The sequence below is a fragment of the Schistocerca cancellata genome, chromosome 3 (genome assembly GCF_023864275.1).
Source record: "Schistocerca cancellata isolate TAMUIC-IGC-003103 chromosome 3, iqSchCanc2.1, whole genome shotgun sequence".
Taxonomy (NCBI): domain Eukaryota; kingdom Metazoa; phylum Arthropoda; class Insecta; order Orthoptera; family Acrididae; genus Schistocerca; species Schistocerca cancellata.
Genome location: NC_064628.1, coordinates 594,202,123 through 594,219,748, shown reverse-complemented (window position 1 = coordinate 594,219,748; position 17,626 = coordinate 594,202,123). Strand labels below are relative to the sequence as shown.

The 17,626-nt window shown below is 40.2% G+C and overlaps 1 protein-coding gene across 1 annotated transcript in view; it reads left to right on the top strand.

Moving 5' to 3' along the window:
* LOC126175467 (DNA mismatch repair protein Msh3-like) overlaps positions 1-17,626 on the top strand; it is a 415,279-nt gene that overhangs the window by 267,331 nt on the left and 130,322 nt on the right. The window contains exons 13-14 of the mRNA XM_049922278.1: positions 10,602-10,826; positions 14,048-14,165. Of these exons, the coding sequence (XP_049778235.1) occupies positions 10,602-10,826; positions 14,048-14,165 (343 nt within the window). The remainder of the gene's footprint in view (positions 1-10,601; positions 10,827-14,047; positions 14,166-17,626) is intronic.

The following is a 17,626-nucleotide window of genomic DNA, read 5'->3' as shown; positions in this document are numbered from 1 at the left end:
ACAGCAAATTACATGACCCAAATCCTGTTCACTGATCATCTGGCCATCATAGTTCAGGGATGGAGTACTGAGGAGGTGGAACAAAACCAGAAACATGCATCATCTCAGAAAAAATACTGGGAAAATATGCTTAAACTAAATCCTTATAGCGGAGATGTCACAAATAAAGCTTTTGGCCAATAAGGCCTTTGTCAAAAATAGATCTCTCTCTCTCTCTCTCTCTCTCTCTCTCTCTCTCTCTCTCTCTCTCACACACACACACACACACGCACACACACACACACACACACACACACACACACACACACTACTGCAGTCTCAGGCAACTGAAACCACACTGCGAGCAGTAGCACCAGTGCATGAGGGGAGTGGCGGCTGGGTGAGGGTAAGGAGGAGGCTGGGGCGGTCAGGAGGAGGGATAGTAGGTTAGGGGCGGCAGACAGTGAAGTGCTGCATGTTAGATGGAGGGCAAGCAAGAGGTGTGAGGGGCATAGTGGAAAAGGAGAGAAGTAAAAAGACTGGGTGCAGTGGTGGAATGAGGGTTGTGCTGTGCTGGAATGAGAACAGGGAAGGGGCTGGGTGGGTGAGGACAATGACAAACGAAGATTGAGGTTAGGAGGGTTTTGGGAATGTAGGATATATTGCAGGAAAGTTTGCACCTGCATAATTCAAAAAGCTGGTGTTGTTGGGAAGGATCCATATGTAAATGCCATGTTTGGCAGTTTGCTCAGCAACAGGGTGGTCCACTTGTTTCTTGGCCACAGTTTTTCAGTGCCCATTCATGCGGACAGACAGCTTCTTGGTTGGCATGTCTACATAGAATGCAGCACGGTGGTTACAGCTTAGCTTGTTGATCACATGACTGCTTTCACAGGTAGCCATGCCTTTGATGGGACAGGTGATGTTTGTGACTGGACGGGAGTAGGTGGTGGTGGGAGATGTATGGGACAGGTCTATTACTGGGGGAAGAGCCATGAGGTAAGGGGTTGGGAGCAGGGGGTTGTGTAGGGGTGGACGAGTATAATGTGTAGGTTTGGTGGATGGTGGAATACCTCTGTGGGAGGGGTGAGAAGAATGGTGGGCAGGACATTCCTCATTTCAGGGCACGTTGAGAGGTAGTTGAAACATTGGCAAAGGATGTAATTCAGTTACTTCGGTCCTGGATGGTACTGAGTTACGACAGGAATGCCCCTCTGTGGCTGGATGGTGGGACTTTGGTAGGTGGAGGCAGACTGGAAAGATAAAGCATGGGAGATTTGTTTTTGTACAAGGTTGGGAGGATAATTACGGTCTGTGAAGGCTTCAGTGAGACCCTCGGTATATTTCAAGAGATACTGCTGGTCACTGCAGATGCGACGGCTGCGGGTAGCTAGGCTGTATGAAAGGGACTTCTTGGTATGGAATAGGTGGCAGCTGTCAAAGTGGAGGTATTGCTGGTGGTTAGTAGGTTTTTTGATATGGACATAGTTACTGATGTAGCCATCTTTGAGGTGGAGGTCAACCTCATGCATTGGGAAAGGTAGAGTTCAGTAGTGGTAAGGCCATAGGCATTAGGCATGTTAGCGTAAAGGGAGGTGGCATCGGTAGTGATGAGCTTGGCACCGTGCAGTAAAGAGGCAGGAATTGTGCAGAGCTGGTGGGGGAAATAGTTGGTATGTTTTATAGAGGAGGGTAGGTTCAATGTAATTGGTTGGCGGTGTTGGTCTAACAGAGCAGAGATACTCTCAGTTGGGGCATAGAAACTTTCCACAATGAGTTGTCCAGGGTGGTTGAGTTTATGAACTTCAGGAAGCATATAGAAGGTAGGAGTGTGGGGTGGGAACTTTCCCTACAACATTTCTTACATTTCTATGACCTTCCTGGCATCAACCTTCATTAGTCATTGTTCTCACCCACCCAGCCCCTTTCCTGTCCCCATTCCAGCACTACAAAACCCTCATTCCACCACTGCACCCAGTCTTTTTACTTCTCTCCTTTTCCACTATGCTCCCCTCCCCTCCCCCTTCCCACATCTTGCCTGCCCTCCATCTAACCTGCAGCACTTCACTGTCTGCCAGCCCCTACTCTACTATCCCTCCCCCTCCCCATCCCAGCCTCCTCCTTATCCTCACCCAGTCGCCACTGCCCTCATGCACTGGTGCTGCTGCTTACAGTGTGGCCTTAGTTGCCTGAGACTGCAGTAGTGTGTGAAAGCTGAATGTAGCCTGGAATGGCTACACCCTGGAACACAGAGATAAATTGACACACTTGGTTGTTGCACTGGACTGAAAATTCATGTGCAAATATCACTGTGACAAGACTCATCTTAAAGTTACAGCAAGATATAACTTATTGAGAGAATTAGCTAACAGCAAATGACGAACTACTACAAAGGTGCTTAGAACCACAGCCTAGACACTACGCTTCACCACAGCATAATATGCTTGTCCCATATATTCCAGATCTGCACAAGCCAAAAAGGTCAACTTAAGCTTAAATGAAATATGCTAACCTATTGCACAAGACCCACACCACTCAATAAGCTATACAAAGCGGTCAGAGTTATGGATCCTAACTTTCATAGAAGATTAAGCACACCTTTAATGAATGCCATTCCTTATTGGGAGCTTCCTGTGGACCTCACAGACTTAAATATCACAATAGATTCTCGAATAAAGAGTGTACCGAGTCTCAAAATGACTACTCACCACTATTGGAGAAGCCCAGCAGTGAGAATTTGAGGCAGAAATATTTGGTGTATCCTGTACCACTTCAGAATAGGCAAAGTACAATTGAAAGAAAATCTTAACAAGTGGGGCCTTAGATGAATATGATGATATATAAGATTGTGGTGAATATCAGGATATCGAACACTCCTGAACTGTGCTAACTGCACCAGTAAATATACCTTCAGTTAATTATGTCAAAGAAGCAAGGAGGAAAAGAAGCATTGGACATAGCCTAATTTGGGAATGACCTCAAGACAAAAAAGTGAAGTAATGTTTGTCTGTCAGATAATTTTTTAAAATATTTTATATGGCTTTCATAACTACAGCCACAATGACAACATAATTTGAGTATGTTCTTTTCATTACAACTCTACCATCGGTTATTTCCAGAGAATAACAACATAGGTGGGGTGACTGTAAAATACAGTTGTGTTCTAAGATCATGTGATTTTTAACTCTGAGGAAGATATTAATTCTCCCAGTTACTGATGAACATCATTCTTTTCGTATGAGGTATTAAATTTTAATTAATTCTATAGCAATGGAAAATCATTATGTTTATTTGAAACCTTTTGTGTATTTATTTCATTAGTGTAATTATATCTCTGTAACAATGATACTGTGCCATAAAATACAACCAAACATGCCTGGAATTTATTGAGATACAATAAAAATAGGATAATACTGAACTATGGAGTTGAACAAATCACCCAGATATGATAGAGGTCATATGCATGTGAGTTGTGCATGTATAAATATAATGATGGAAGAAAAAAACTGCAAGACTGAAAAGAAGTTCTGTGACATCAACAAAACATGGTAGGTGTGTTTCTACATCTGAAAGATGATGCCTGCCCAAATTCCATGCCAGTTGTGTAAGATTTGCTTAAAATACATGGCATAGCAGTTGTGAGTGTTAGTTATCATTGAGATATATGTGGTGAGTTGAAGTCGGCCAAGAATGCCTTTAAGGTAACAGAGACACCGTTATCGACACCTCACTGAGTTTGTACAAGATTGTGTAATAGGGCTATGAGAAGCTGGATGTTCGTTCAACAGAAAGAGTTGGCAGGAATGTAGCCACTCTACATGATTGCAGTTAGAGGTGATCACAATAATGTATGATCGCAAGAAGACCGGGCTCCTGATAGCCAAGTGGCACTGTGAAGGGAGAAGACTATCGTGTTCAGAATATGTTTCTGGTGCTTCGTATCATACTGCATTTTCAGCAGCAGTTTGAGCAGCAGTTGGCATCACAGTGACACAACCAACTGTTACAAATCAGTTACTCCAAGGACATCTCTGAGCAAGACACACTGTAGCGTGCCTTACACTGACCCCAAAGCACCATCATTTGCAACTTCAGTGCTGTCAAGTGAGAGCTCATTGGAGGGCAGTGTGGAGGTCTGTTGTGTTTTCTGATGGGAGCTGGTTCTGCGTAGTGCCAGTGGTAGCTATGTTTTGGTTAGGAGGAGGCCAGTTGAGGGCCTGCAGCCAACAAGTCTACATACTAGACACACTAGATCTACGCTTAGAGTTATGGTCTGGTATGTGAGTTCGTGTGACACCAGGGTACTCTTGTAATTATCCAACCCATCCTAACTCCAAATTTGTATGTCAGTCTGATGATTTGACCTGTTTTGCTGCCATTCTTGAACAGTTTCTAGAGGTTGTTTTCCAACACGATAATGCTTGCCCTCATACTGCTGTTGTAATTCGACATGTTATTCAGTATGTCCAAAGTTTGTCTCGGCCTGCTTGATCAGCAATTCTGTCTCAAATAAGCACGTATGGGACATCATCAGACGACAACTCATCCACAAACAGCCTTAACCGTTGACTGGCTTAAGTGCAACAGGTGTGAAACTCCATCCCAAAAACTGACATGCAGCACATGTGCAACACAATGCATGTTTACATGCTTGCATTCAATATTCTGTTGGTTACACAGGTTATTAATGTACCAGCACTTCACATTTGCAATGCCTTATCTCACTCTTACATTAACCTGTGATTTTGCATGTTAATCACTTAAATATACTACCTAGACAAATGTATTCCAAAAATTTCATTACTCTACATCAGTTACTTTTTGTTGTTGCAATTTTTTCTGTCAGTGTATTCTGTTGCTTAGTCTACTTTTAAATGTGCCTGCCTGACACTCAATGTCTCCTGTATGTGCTTAGTAGCACTCTGTCCTAAGTCATTTTGTTTTTAAGACAATGATAAACCATATCAAATGGAAATGCTCATATGGTGTTGATGATGTTTCCAATAAAATACTAAGAATTGTTGTTGCCAAATAAGAACCATCATTTTTAAATATAAAATGGATCCATTCAGTCAAGGTCTTTTTTCCAGACATATTACAAATGCAATTGTTAGTTCACTTTATTAGAAAGGTGGTAGGAGTTAATCAACAATTAGTAAGGTGTTGCATAGATGACATCATTTTGTAAAATATCTGAATAATACCCCAAGTTCCCTAACTGTGAACTGAGTTGGTCATTTACCTCAATGACTGGCCAGTAGGTGGTAGGTTTTTAAAGAGTTTAGGGCTTCCCCTGATGAGCACTCACCTTCTTTAAGAATGTAATGTTCAGTAGAATAGTGTTCTACCTTGGTGTAATAATAATATAGTTACTAAATCACAGTTTTGGTTTTGGAAGGGTTGCTGCACCGATTATACTATTTATAGATTCACTCAAGAATTTTACAAGAATGAAATGACAAAACAACACCAGCCAGTATTTTTTGTGACCTGTTCAATGCATTTGCTTATGTAATTCAAACACTTTGTTACAAAAACTGAGGTTTTATGGAAGCACTGACACAGCTTAGCCTTTTCGCACATGACATCCTGAAAACACTGAATGAAGGACAACAACCAGATTCCATACTCCTAGATTTCTGGAAAGAGTTTGACATGGTGCCACACTACAAACTGTTAACGAAAGCATAAGTATACAGAATAAGTTTCCAGCTTTGAGAATGACTTGAAAACTTCTTGAGTAGTAGAACCCTGTAATTTGTCCTCAATGGTGAGTGTTCATCACAGACAAGGGTATCATCAGGAGAGCCCTAGGGATGTGTGATAGGATCACTCTTATTCTCTACTACTGAACCCAGTAATGCTTTGCAATTTGATGTTGAGTCTTGATGATTGTTATTGCAAATGAAACCTTGATTGGGAATTCAGTCAATGGGTAAATTGGTTGGTATCATTCGTGTACAGGGTATGAGAGAAACCTCTCCAGCTGATGGATCTGTAAGGATAGTTGCTTCAATGATAGCATTTTGCACAGTTTTAACCTCTGAATGGGTAGGATTACAATTTGTCAGATGATTCAGATTCTGTGGTAGTATGCTAATCATTAGCCAGTAAGCCATAAATACTTCATTCCTATTTTCTGTTAGAACCAACTGTGAGGATGAAAGCAAATCAGCACATTTTTGTGTATACAATATTTGTTTAAAAATATATATAGAGATAATGAATATATTTGAGAGAAACCATTTGTCTAATGGTTTAAATGCACCACTATTGTAGTTAAAATTGACTATAGGAAATAAAATGAAGCCACACGTTTTCACAGCTCAGCACATCATTTTCTTTCTTGCAGTCTATTTTAACAAAAAAACTTTTACATTATTGTTTTAAAAAAAAGTATAGCTTATGCCTGTCACAATGTTTATTAGACCATGGTGTAAAAAATTGAAATAAATTGTGACAGAACATTATGAGATTTTTAGTAACAACCATAAGCTATGTCTTGTCTTTATATCATCATCATCGTCATCAGCCAGTTTGATCAGTTGGTGATGTGGCCTCTATGAGTTGGTGTGTAACATAGGATCCCAACAGGTTCTTTCATTTCTACCAATATTGAGCTTTACATCACCAATTCGGTTTGGCTGTCTTTCTTATGTGTCTATCCCACTTGCCAGGTGGCCGGACTCCAGTCTAGTACTCGTTTTGACCACCTGCCGTCTTTTCTTCGAGCAACATGACCAGCCCACTGTCATTTCAAGATATTCACTCTTCGCATTCTCCCTCTGACGTTTGTTAGCCATCTGATATCTACTGCTTTCCTTCTGTCTTTCTTTGTGTAGTGATGATCTCTCAGTTGATATTTTAAAGCTAATGGATTAGGAAATTACAAAGCATTTAGCTAAAATATTTCCAAGTTGTTTGCACAATGGAAAATTACCAAGAGGTTGGAACAAAGCCAAAATAACCGTCTTACATAAGAGAGATACTGTCGGGTGACTATAATTAAAGTGCAGCTACTCACAGAGGTCCTGTGTAGACTGTAATTATCATAAGGCAGTGAAATTTGGTAGATATGTTAATGCGTTAATGTGGAACTGATTTATGATGGAAAAAAATTAGTACCAATTCTGGTCACCAGGTGCACATCAAGCACTGTACACTAAATGACAGCATGACATCCACACTGTCACTTGAAAAGCCATAATGTGAGTGAACAGTATGGCTGTCAAGAAGAGAGATGTGTGTTGTTAGTGAAACTTTTTTATGTGAATAGTAGCAATTACAGTACTGTAATGAGAAAGTATTGCTAACTGAAAAGTCTGTGGAGAGGTCCAGTACCATGAAATGCTTGAAAGAAGATGGTAATGAAACTCAGAACATAGGTGAGCTTGGTGCGGCACCTGGAAGTCAGGGATTGTCCTATCCCAGTGGAAGTCATAGACAAGGCTGCTGTTGCTGTAACTGACTGTACAGCATTTGCCCTGGGTAATGCTAGAGCTCATGCAATGTCATGAGAATTGTCCACCCCTTTTTCGACAGTGCAGTACTTTCTGCAATCCGTTTTACACTGGTATCCATATAAATTCCAGACAGTGCAGCAAATGAAACCTTAAGACCCAAAGCCATGTTCCGAATTTGCTCTTTGTTTCTGGTATGGATCAAAGTTGATGACATGTGACAGGGCAATATTCTGTTAAGTGATGAGGAACATTTTATGCTACAGGGAGCAGTGAATACACAGAACTCCTGAGCCTGGGGTACTATTAAATCATGTGTTGTGCACGAAGAACCATTACACTCATCATACGTAAAAGTGTTGTGTGTATTACCAAGCGCCTTTATTCTCAGTCCATTCTTCTTTGGTAAATCCAGGGTGCCTGTCACTTGTATTGTGACATCTGTATGTTATCGAGAGCACCTTGTCCAGCATGTGATTCCTGCTTTGGAAGCTGTGTAGAAACAACTGTTCTTATGCAAGGTCTGCTTTAGTCTGCTCTGAAGTTGGTCTAAAAGTGAACTATGATAAAACCAAGATCGTGATGAATGAATAGACACAAAGGGAAATATATCTGTTGGAAGTACACAGCTGCAAAGAGTCACAGACTATGACTATCTGGATCAAAATATAAATATGAAAGGAGACCTAAAACCAGAAATTTTTCATGTATTAAATTAAACTGGCAATCTTATAAAAGATGCTCTTTAATTTTGAAGTCAAAAATGTCAGCTGAGCTGAAGAAAACAGTATTTGTACAATGTGTACTACCAGTAATAACTTATGGCTGCGAGACATGGACATTAAGGGAATTCATTGTTAGAAACCTAATAGTAACTCAAAGAGGAATGGAAAGCTCAATGTTGGGCTTGTATTTGTATGGCAATATAGATATACATAAATGATCTAATGGACAGTGTGCACAGCAATCCACAGCTGTTTTCTGATGAGAATGTGGTGTGCTGTAAGATGTCATCATTGAGTGACAGTATGAGCTTACAAGATTACATAGACAAAATTTCTTGTCGGTGTGATGGAGGATGGCAGCATGTTCTAAATATCGAAGAGTGTAAAATAATGCAGATGAGTTGGAAAAACACTTGTAATGTTTGGATATGGCATTGTTAGGGTGCTGCTTGACACCATCATGTCAGTTAAATATGTAGGAATCATTTCGAAAGTTACTGGAAATGGAATGAATCTGCACATCAGGGTAGTAGTGAGGAAGGTGAATGCTTGACTTTGGCATATTGGGAGAGGACATGCAGCTCATCGAAAGGGAGACAACATATAGAATACTAGTGTGAGCCATTCTTGAGTGCTGCTCAAGTGTTTGGGATCTCCACTAAGGCAGATTAAAGGAAGACATTGATACAGTTCAGTGGCAAGCCACTAGATTTGTTGCTGGTAGTTTCAATCAGAATGCAAGTATTATGGAAGTGCTCCATCAACTCAAATGGGAATCCCTTAATGTTTCAAATAGTTATTTTCTTTTTTGTGTGATAGAGAGGAAACATTGTTGCACATAAAATCCCATGTTGCATATGCCACACAGAAACAATGTATCTTTTGCTACTCGTTCTTCAGATCCTACACATTTTCTGTGCTTTTTTTCTCCTATTTGTATTGATACTCTCTCCAGGAAAAGATTTACAGCCACCCATGAAATCTCAGCACTACTTGGGGAAGATTGAATCAGTATCATGTATTGTCAACAGAGGTTTACAAACAAAAATATTGAATTGGCTGGTACTAATTTTCTTGTTGGTTACCTTCATTTCTAATACTCATGCATGTGAAACTACCATGAGAATTAGATAGACTGAAAGCTTTCTCTATCACTTCACAGAGTGATGGTCAAAATTTTCCATTTGATGTTATCTCTCCAGTGAAATCAACACCAAGCTGGTTCTTGTTATAATTGAAGATTGCTGTTGGTTTGTATTTTTTCTCCTCCTCTTCTGTCAGTACAGGAAAAGTGTGTGCTCTATGTCCCACACTTATCATATAAACATCTCTTTTATCTTTCCACAGTAAGTCCAAAATGTTTCCTTCACACCAAACAAGCATTTCATTCTGTTGCAGCAGACAAAGCAAATGGCATTCCTGTTGTGTTCCTTTTTGACAGTGCCAATGGAATCAATACATTTTTCTTCAAGAGATATTGCTAGTGCTACACTTATATAGTACTGATCAGTGAACAGAATATGACTCTTACTATCTTAATTGTCAAGCAGTCTTTGCACTCCATTCATTACAACATTGTCCTGCCCACAAAAGACTTCAAGATTCCAGATGTAACTTGACTGTGCCTCTGATATCATGCACAGCTGTATTCCATACTGGTTTGGCTTCCCTGGCATATATTATGTGAAAGTAAGGCATCCCTGAAATGGGAACATCTTGTCATCAGTTGTGATGTTACATTCGTGTTAGTATCCATTGTTGCACTGATCATCTATCTTGTCCTTTACTGGTTATACTTTTCACAGTGGATCAAACCCAGATTTGCCTTTAGATTTCATTTAATTGTTATCATTCAGTTAGAAATTGGAAAGTATTAGTAGAAACCTGTTTGAGCCCATTATGTTCAGACATAAACTGCAGGAACCACTGTATTTGTGCCCCAGTTCTGCAGCTGATAGTTGTTCATATGCAAAATAATTTCAATATATTTTCCACTGTTGTCCAGGCTGGCTCTTTTCCATGCCATTGGTCTGATATTTGGCAGACTTCACATTTTAACCAGTAGGGTGATTATATTGGTGACATACATTAGTATGACGCTCCCTGGCCTGAGTAATGCAGCTTGAATGCTCCCTTTTGTGAGATGAAGTAACCTGTGGATCTGAAAGCTAGTATTTGTATCACCTCGTGCTCATATTTTTGGCTCATGCTGTATGGAAAGTTAAAGTTGATCTTATTGTGAATGTGGTAAATGTTTCAGTTATTAAAAGGTAGGTAAATATTTTTTGATGTATCAATAAACTAGAAATCAAACAAGTGTTAAAAAGTGCCAACTATGTTCAGTATGTTAATTTTGCATTATTGCCCAGTTATTCTAGTCATTTTAATATATAACATTCTGGAACTTTTAATGTAATCAATTAATATTTTTTTGTAGGACAAAGACCTATCGACGGTACCGTTCCCCACAAGTTATATCGATTTTGAAGCAGTTGTGTCAGCTACGTGAAAAAGTAGAAGCTGATTGTGAAGAAGCTTGGAGAAATGTGGTGGACCAGTTTAACAAAGATTACATAAGACATAAAAAATCTGTTAAAAATCTTGCAGCCTTAGATGTATTGTTATCATTTTCAGAAGCTGCCAAGCTCAGTGATTACTGCAGTTAAGTATCAATGAGACCTACAATTGAGTTTATCATTGTTCAACATTACCAAAAGAAGTTACATTAGTAAAAATTTAGAAATGTATGTTCATCATTAATTAATTGAAAATTAATTGGTAACAGTAGAGAATAGTGAAAATTTTTTTCCTCCATTGTTCAGTCAGATAAAGTTATTCCATACAGATCCAGCCCAACTTACATTGCTTGTATGTAATTATGATGCGATAGTTTTCTATTCATAAAATGATGTCAGCTTTATTTATAGAATCTTTAACAAATCAATTTCAAAATAGTATGTCACATACACAATGGGGTCATGGATGAGATCAGTAAATTTGAAAAGACAGTTGCTGGAAATTTTTCATTGCTCTGGAGATACACTGTTTCAGTATTCTGAATGTATTTAAAAATAATATTTTAGATTAATAAAATATTTTTGGATTGAAGGAGATCACTCACAGAAAAGCAGTTGTGTTGAATTGTTGACAGCCACACACAAAAAGAAGAGAACTTGCTAGCTTTCATAGTTAATTTCTGATGAGCTAGAGTAAAACACACACACACACACACACACACACACACACACTCACAAATGCATGTAAATGCTTATACCCTAACATAGTGCCAGCTGTACTAACAGTGCCAATGCTACTTTTTGGCAAGTGGAATGGTTCTGGTGGGAATAGCATCAGGCGGAGTGGGTAGAGGAAGAGGGAGGTGGGAAGAAGGAAGAGGGACTGGGAGTGGATGACTAGCGACTCTAAGGGATGCTGCCAGTTCGCCAACTAGTAATGTGGGAAGGAGGGATGCGGATATATGGGCTGGCATGGTTGTAGCAGATGGTGGGAAGCAGCACGTGCTGAATGTGATGCAGGGAAGTGAATTGGGAGGGTGCAGTGGGGCATAGGTTGGGTGGGTGGTAGAATGCCACTTTAGGAGCGGTGAAAGGATCTTGGACAGGTTCTCTCTCACTTTGGGATGAGAGGAGGAGAGATTATCAGAATCCTGACAAAGAATACAATTTTTTTGTTCCAGTCCAGGGTGATATTGTGTGATAAAGATGCACTCATTTGTAACTGGTACTTGGGACTTGTGGGAGGATTGGACATGTGTGAGGATATGGCATGGGAAATCTGTTTGTGGACTAGGTTTGGGAGGGTATCCCTGTCTGTGAAGACCTTCGTGAGGCCTTCAGCATACAGGACAAGGGAGTTCTCATCACTGCAGATATGTCATCAATGGATGGCTAGGCTACATGGGAGGGAGTTTTTGGTGTTGAAGGAGTGACAGCTATTGAAATGCAGTAATGTTGGTGGTTAATGGTTTTAACGTGGTCAGAGGTGTGGGTGGAGCCATCAGAGAAGTTGAGGTCAATGTCCAGAAAGGTTTCACCTTCAGACGAAATCTTCCTAGCCTCCCAACCCCTAATCTGGTTCAGATTCATTGATCATATCTTCGTGATCTGGAGTCTGACACTATCCACTGTCCTTCACAATCTCAACACCTTTTCACTAATCTGCTTCACTTGGTTTTCCTCTACCCAGCATGCCACCGTCCTGGACATTACCTCCACTTCTGTGATGATTCCATCCACACTCCTATCCACATTGAAACACATAACCACCAACAGTACCTGGTTTTGACAGCTGCCATCCCTCTCATACAGCATAGCCACCTGTGGATGGGATATCTGCAGTGACAAGAACACCCATAATGAGATTTTCACTCTGCAGCAGAGTGTGCGCTAATATGAAACTTCCTGGCAGATTAAAACTGTGTGCCAGACTGAGACTCGTACTCGGGACCTTTGCCTTTCACAGGCAAATGCTCTACCATCTGAGCTACCCAAACACAATTCATGACCTGTCCTCACAGCTTCAGTTCTGCCGGGACCTCATCTCCTACCTTCCAACTTCACAGAAGCTATTCTGTGAACCTTTGAGCACTCCTGGAAGAAAGGATATTGCAGAGACATGGCTTAGCCACAGCCTGGGGGATGTTTCCAGAATGAGATTTTCACTCTTCAGTGGAGTGTGCACTGACATGAAACTTCCTGGCAGAATAAAACTGTAGGCAGGACCGAGACTCGAAATCGGGACCTGTGAGGACGAGTCATGAGTTGTGCTTGAGTAGCTCAGATGGTAGAGCAAGGCAAAGGTCTTGAGTTCAAGTCTCGGTCTGACACACAGTTTTAATCTGCCAGGAAGTTTCAAGAACTCCCTTGCTCAGTATGCTGAAAGCTGCAGTAAGGTCTTCCCAGATAGGAAGTGCTTCTCATAGTCCACAAACATATATTCTGTATTGTATCCTCACATGGTCCCAATGCTTGCATTGCACCCAAGAATCAGCTATGAAGGAGCACCCACCCTTGTCACCTAGTATCATACCCCTGTGGCAGACCAAAGTGCAAGACCTGTCCAATCTGCCCACCCATTTATCTTCTGCTCCAGAGCTGTTACAGGCCTATCATACCCCATCAGAGACCACACCACTTGTGAACTGAGTCATGTGATATAGCAACTCTGCTTTAAGCTCTGCACCGCATTTTACATTGTTATAAATTCCAGCCAGCTGTCCATCAGGATGGATGGCCACTGTCAAACTGTTACCAAGAACGAGGTTGATGACATGGTGGTATAACTTGCAGCTGAGCACAACATGTTCAGTTTCAGTGGCTGCTTCACAGGCCAAGCCATCTGGATTCTTCTCTCAACCACCAGCTTCTCTGAACTATGCAGATGGGAGTTATACTTAAGACACATCCTCCACTCCTTCAGCCATCCTGGCCTCAATGTCAGGTAACCCACTGTCGCTGCATCCTCCACTTAACAGTTTCCCATTCTGTGTCATGTCGCTTCCTCCTAATCCATATCCCCACATCACCCTCAGCATGTGCCTCTTCCTGCTGGCCACTACAGTTGCACTGGTCCATATACCTGGCACATTCCTAGACAGCAGAGAGAGAGAGAGAGAGAGTGTGTGTGTTTACTCTAGCTCATCGAAGGATAACTCTGAAAGCTAGCAAGTTTTCCTTCTTTTGTGTGTACATATCAACAGCACTTCTGCTTTTCTTTGAGTGGTCTCTTGTAATCTGTATTTACATTCTAAAAGAGCTTTCCTACAGCATTTAGATTAATGGAATGTTTCATTTAACTCAAATTTAAGATTTAGTTACAGAAGTAGATTAAACTGTTTATTAATATTGTACTCTTCTTCTGTAGGCCAAAGCTGATTGAATCAGTAGAATCAGAAATTCATATTAAGAATGGACGACATCCTGTTCTATCAAGAATTATGGAAGAATCTGGACATTTTATTCCAAATGATTCGTATCTAAAGGTACAGTACTTATGCATCCTGTAAGCCAGCATAAGTGTTTCAAATTATAGATTATAATTGTAACTAAATGAGGTCTTACGTGTGAGATAGTTTCAAAACAAAAAGGCTTTAATTTGAAATACATTCCCTGCAGGGAGGTCTCACTTATTCAGTGCTTTTTTTCACCACCTGGAGAAGCTGCTTGTGGCCTTTCGTACTAGGAGCACTCTGGTAAAGTGCAGTGCCTCTTATGAAATAGTTCTACTGCATTGTATACCTTGTTTAGGGACTGTGGGAAGGTGATAACAGAGATTAGGGTACATACAGACATATACAAACTGTCATTTCTCAGTCCTTCCATCCATCTGCATCTACGTCCATATTCTGCAAGTCAGTGTGAAGTGAATGGAGGAGGGTACTTTCCATTGTACCAATTTTTAATGCTACTTCCTGTTCCATTCACCTATGGAGTATGGGAAGAATGACTGTTTAAATGCCTGTGCTTGCACTGTAATTAATATAATTTTTTTCTCACAACTCCCAAGGGACTGGTTCTTGAAACTTTGTAATTAGGCTTTCTCAGAATAGTTTACATCTGTCTTCAAGTGTATGCTGGTTTGGTTTCTTCAGTATCTTTGTGACACTCTCCCATGGGTCAAACAAACATTTGACCATTTCTGCTGCTCTTATCAATATATGATCAATATCCCCTTGACTTATATTTGATACAGATCCCATACATTTGAGGCAAGCAAGATGGCCCAGGAGGAATGATCAATATTCAGAGAGATGACAGGAATGATCAAGTGAAGCAAAAAGTTTAGTAAACATGGGCACTAAACTGCATACCTTAAGAGCTGTGATCACTTCTTCCTCTTTGATACTGTGAAACAAATCTCTTCTACTGCAACCTCTTTGCTTTCTATATTTTGAGAGGTGGTGGATTGAACCAAACAAGAAAAAAAGTTCTGTAAACACTGGCATACTTTAAGAAATATGAGAACTTGTTCACTCTCACTAGTATGATAACACATGTCCTACCACACTAGTGCTCATAGCTCATAAGCCATGTATATTTGAGCCCATATTTACCAGACAATTTTTTATTGTTCTTGTCCACACTGTGTCATCCTAAAATATGCCAAGCAGAGAGCTTGCAGTAAAAGAGATTTGCTTCACAGTATTGAAGATCAAGAAGTACTCGTAGCTATTAATGTATGCATTTTAGACTCCATGTTTACTAGACTTTTTTGCTGTGAATGATCTTTCCTGTCTTATCCTTGAATATTGACCTTTCCTCCTGGTATACTGTGTAGTGTAGTCTGGGACATATGAGTGATTTGTAAGCAATCTCATTTATAGACTGGCTGCATTTCCCTGGTAGTCTATCAGTTAACCGCAGTCTGCCACCTGCTTGATCTACAACTCAATCTATGTGACCATTCCATTTTGTGCCTTTACGAATAGTTAAACAAAGGTAATTGACTAATTCCAATTATGACTCGATACTGTAGTCATGGGATCCATTTTTTTTTTATTTTTTTTATTTTTTTTTATTTTTTATTTTTTTTTTTTTTTTGCAAAAAGACTATTACTATTAAAAATTTTCTTCGCCATTAATATGCAACATGAGCAACAAGTGTTCCAACACATTTCACTGAGATATACATGATATTACTTCCACATTTGCAAATGACTCCCCATCCATGATAACGCGCTGTCTCTTCCCTACCAAGAAAACCTCATCAAATACTTTTTGGAAATCAAGAGATAATGCAGCTTCCTGACTGTCTCGATCCAAGGCTTTCAGGATGTCAAATGGGAGAAGTTGGAGTGCATTTCACATGATAAGTGTTTTCAGAATCCATCCTGGTTAGCACGAAGGAACTCATTGTGTCGGAGATACATCATTATATTTGAAACCAGAACATGTTCTGCGATTTTATGAAAATCTGATGTCAGAGACATTGGACAGTAGTTTTGTTGATCACATCTGCTATCCATGTCATAGGTGGGCAGAATTTTTTGTGTGAAGGATCTGTGGTCAGTTGTGGTAAAAGAGGGACTGATTCACTATAGAAGCTGATAGAAATTAGTGTGGGCTCTTGTACATAGTTGAATTTTTGTGACGTTCAACTGTTTTTCAACACCACTGACAGTTATATCTATATCACTTATCTTTGCAGTGGTGCAAGAATTAAATTGGGGTGACACCCTTGGATTTTCCTTTGTAAAAGAACATTTGAAAATAGAGTTCAGCATTTGTATTTCTGCTATACCACCCTCAATTTCAGTTGCTGCCATATCTATCAGTGTCTCGACATCAGCTTTTAAATATAACTAGAATTTCTTTGTGTTTAGTGAGAGAACTTTTGACAGTATTCTCACTATGGTAATCATTGATGGCTTCACACATTGTCCTGTGGCCAGCCAAATGCATTTCATTAACCATCTCATTATCTGTAGCTCTATGCTGTGTTCTGCACTATTACCTAGCAATCTGTGTTTCTTTAGAAGTCTCTTTACAGTGACTGTATACCATGGTGGATTTCTCCCACAACAAACCATTCTGCTAGGTGTATATCCATCAAGTACATGGTCAACTATTCTTCTAAATGTGAGCCACAGTTCTTCTTTGTGCTCCTCTCCAAAACTTCCCCTTTGTATTTTGGTAATGATTGTTGCTGCAACTGTGTCATGATCACTGGTGCCAGTTCCTTTGTGGACAACCTCAAGGAGGTCAGGTCTGTTTGAGACCATTAGATCCAGCATTTTCCATTATGACTTAGTTTCTGAACTGTACATTCTAGGTAGTTTTTGGAGAAAGAGTTTAGTTATGTTTCACAGAATATTTTGTCTCACTCACCACCCAACTTATTGTTGGATTGCTAAAGTCTCTTTTTATGATGAAAGTGTGGTTGTGTAACATCTCTGTCTCTGTAAATGAGGATTTCTGCAGTAAGAATTGGTGTGCTCTGTATGCTCATAAAGTTTACACATATGTATTTTTGCTTACTAATAAATAGTGTGGAAATTGTTGCTCTATGCTGTGTCACTTTTCTGCTATCACACTGCTGGTGAATCCCCACAGTGGTGACCACGATTTTCCATGTTGTGCCATGGTTTTGCTGTTAAGTCAAAACTCTGTTGTGCCACTTATGTCATTGGGTATGCTGCCTTTATGAATGGTGGAGCCTCAAAACACTCCTGGCAGATTAAGACTGTGTGCCGGACCTAGACTCGAACTCGGGACCTTTGCCTTTTGTGGGCAAGTGCTCTACCAACTGAGCTACCCAAGCATGACTCATGCCCCATCCTCACAACTTTACTTCTGCCAGTACTTCGTCTCCTACCTTCCAAAATTCACAGAAGCTCTCCTGCAAAGTTTCATATCACCGCACACTCCACTGCAGAGCGAAAATCTCATTCTGGAAACATCCCCCGGGCTGTGGCTAAGCCATATCTCCGCAATATCCTTTCTA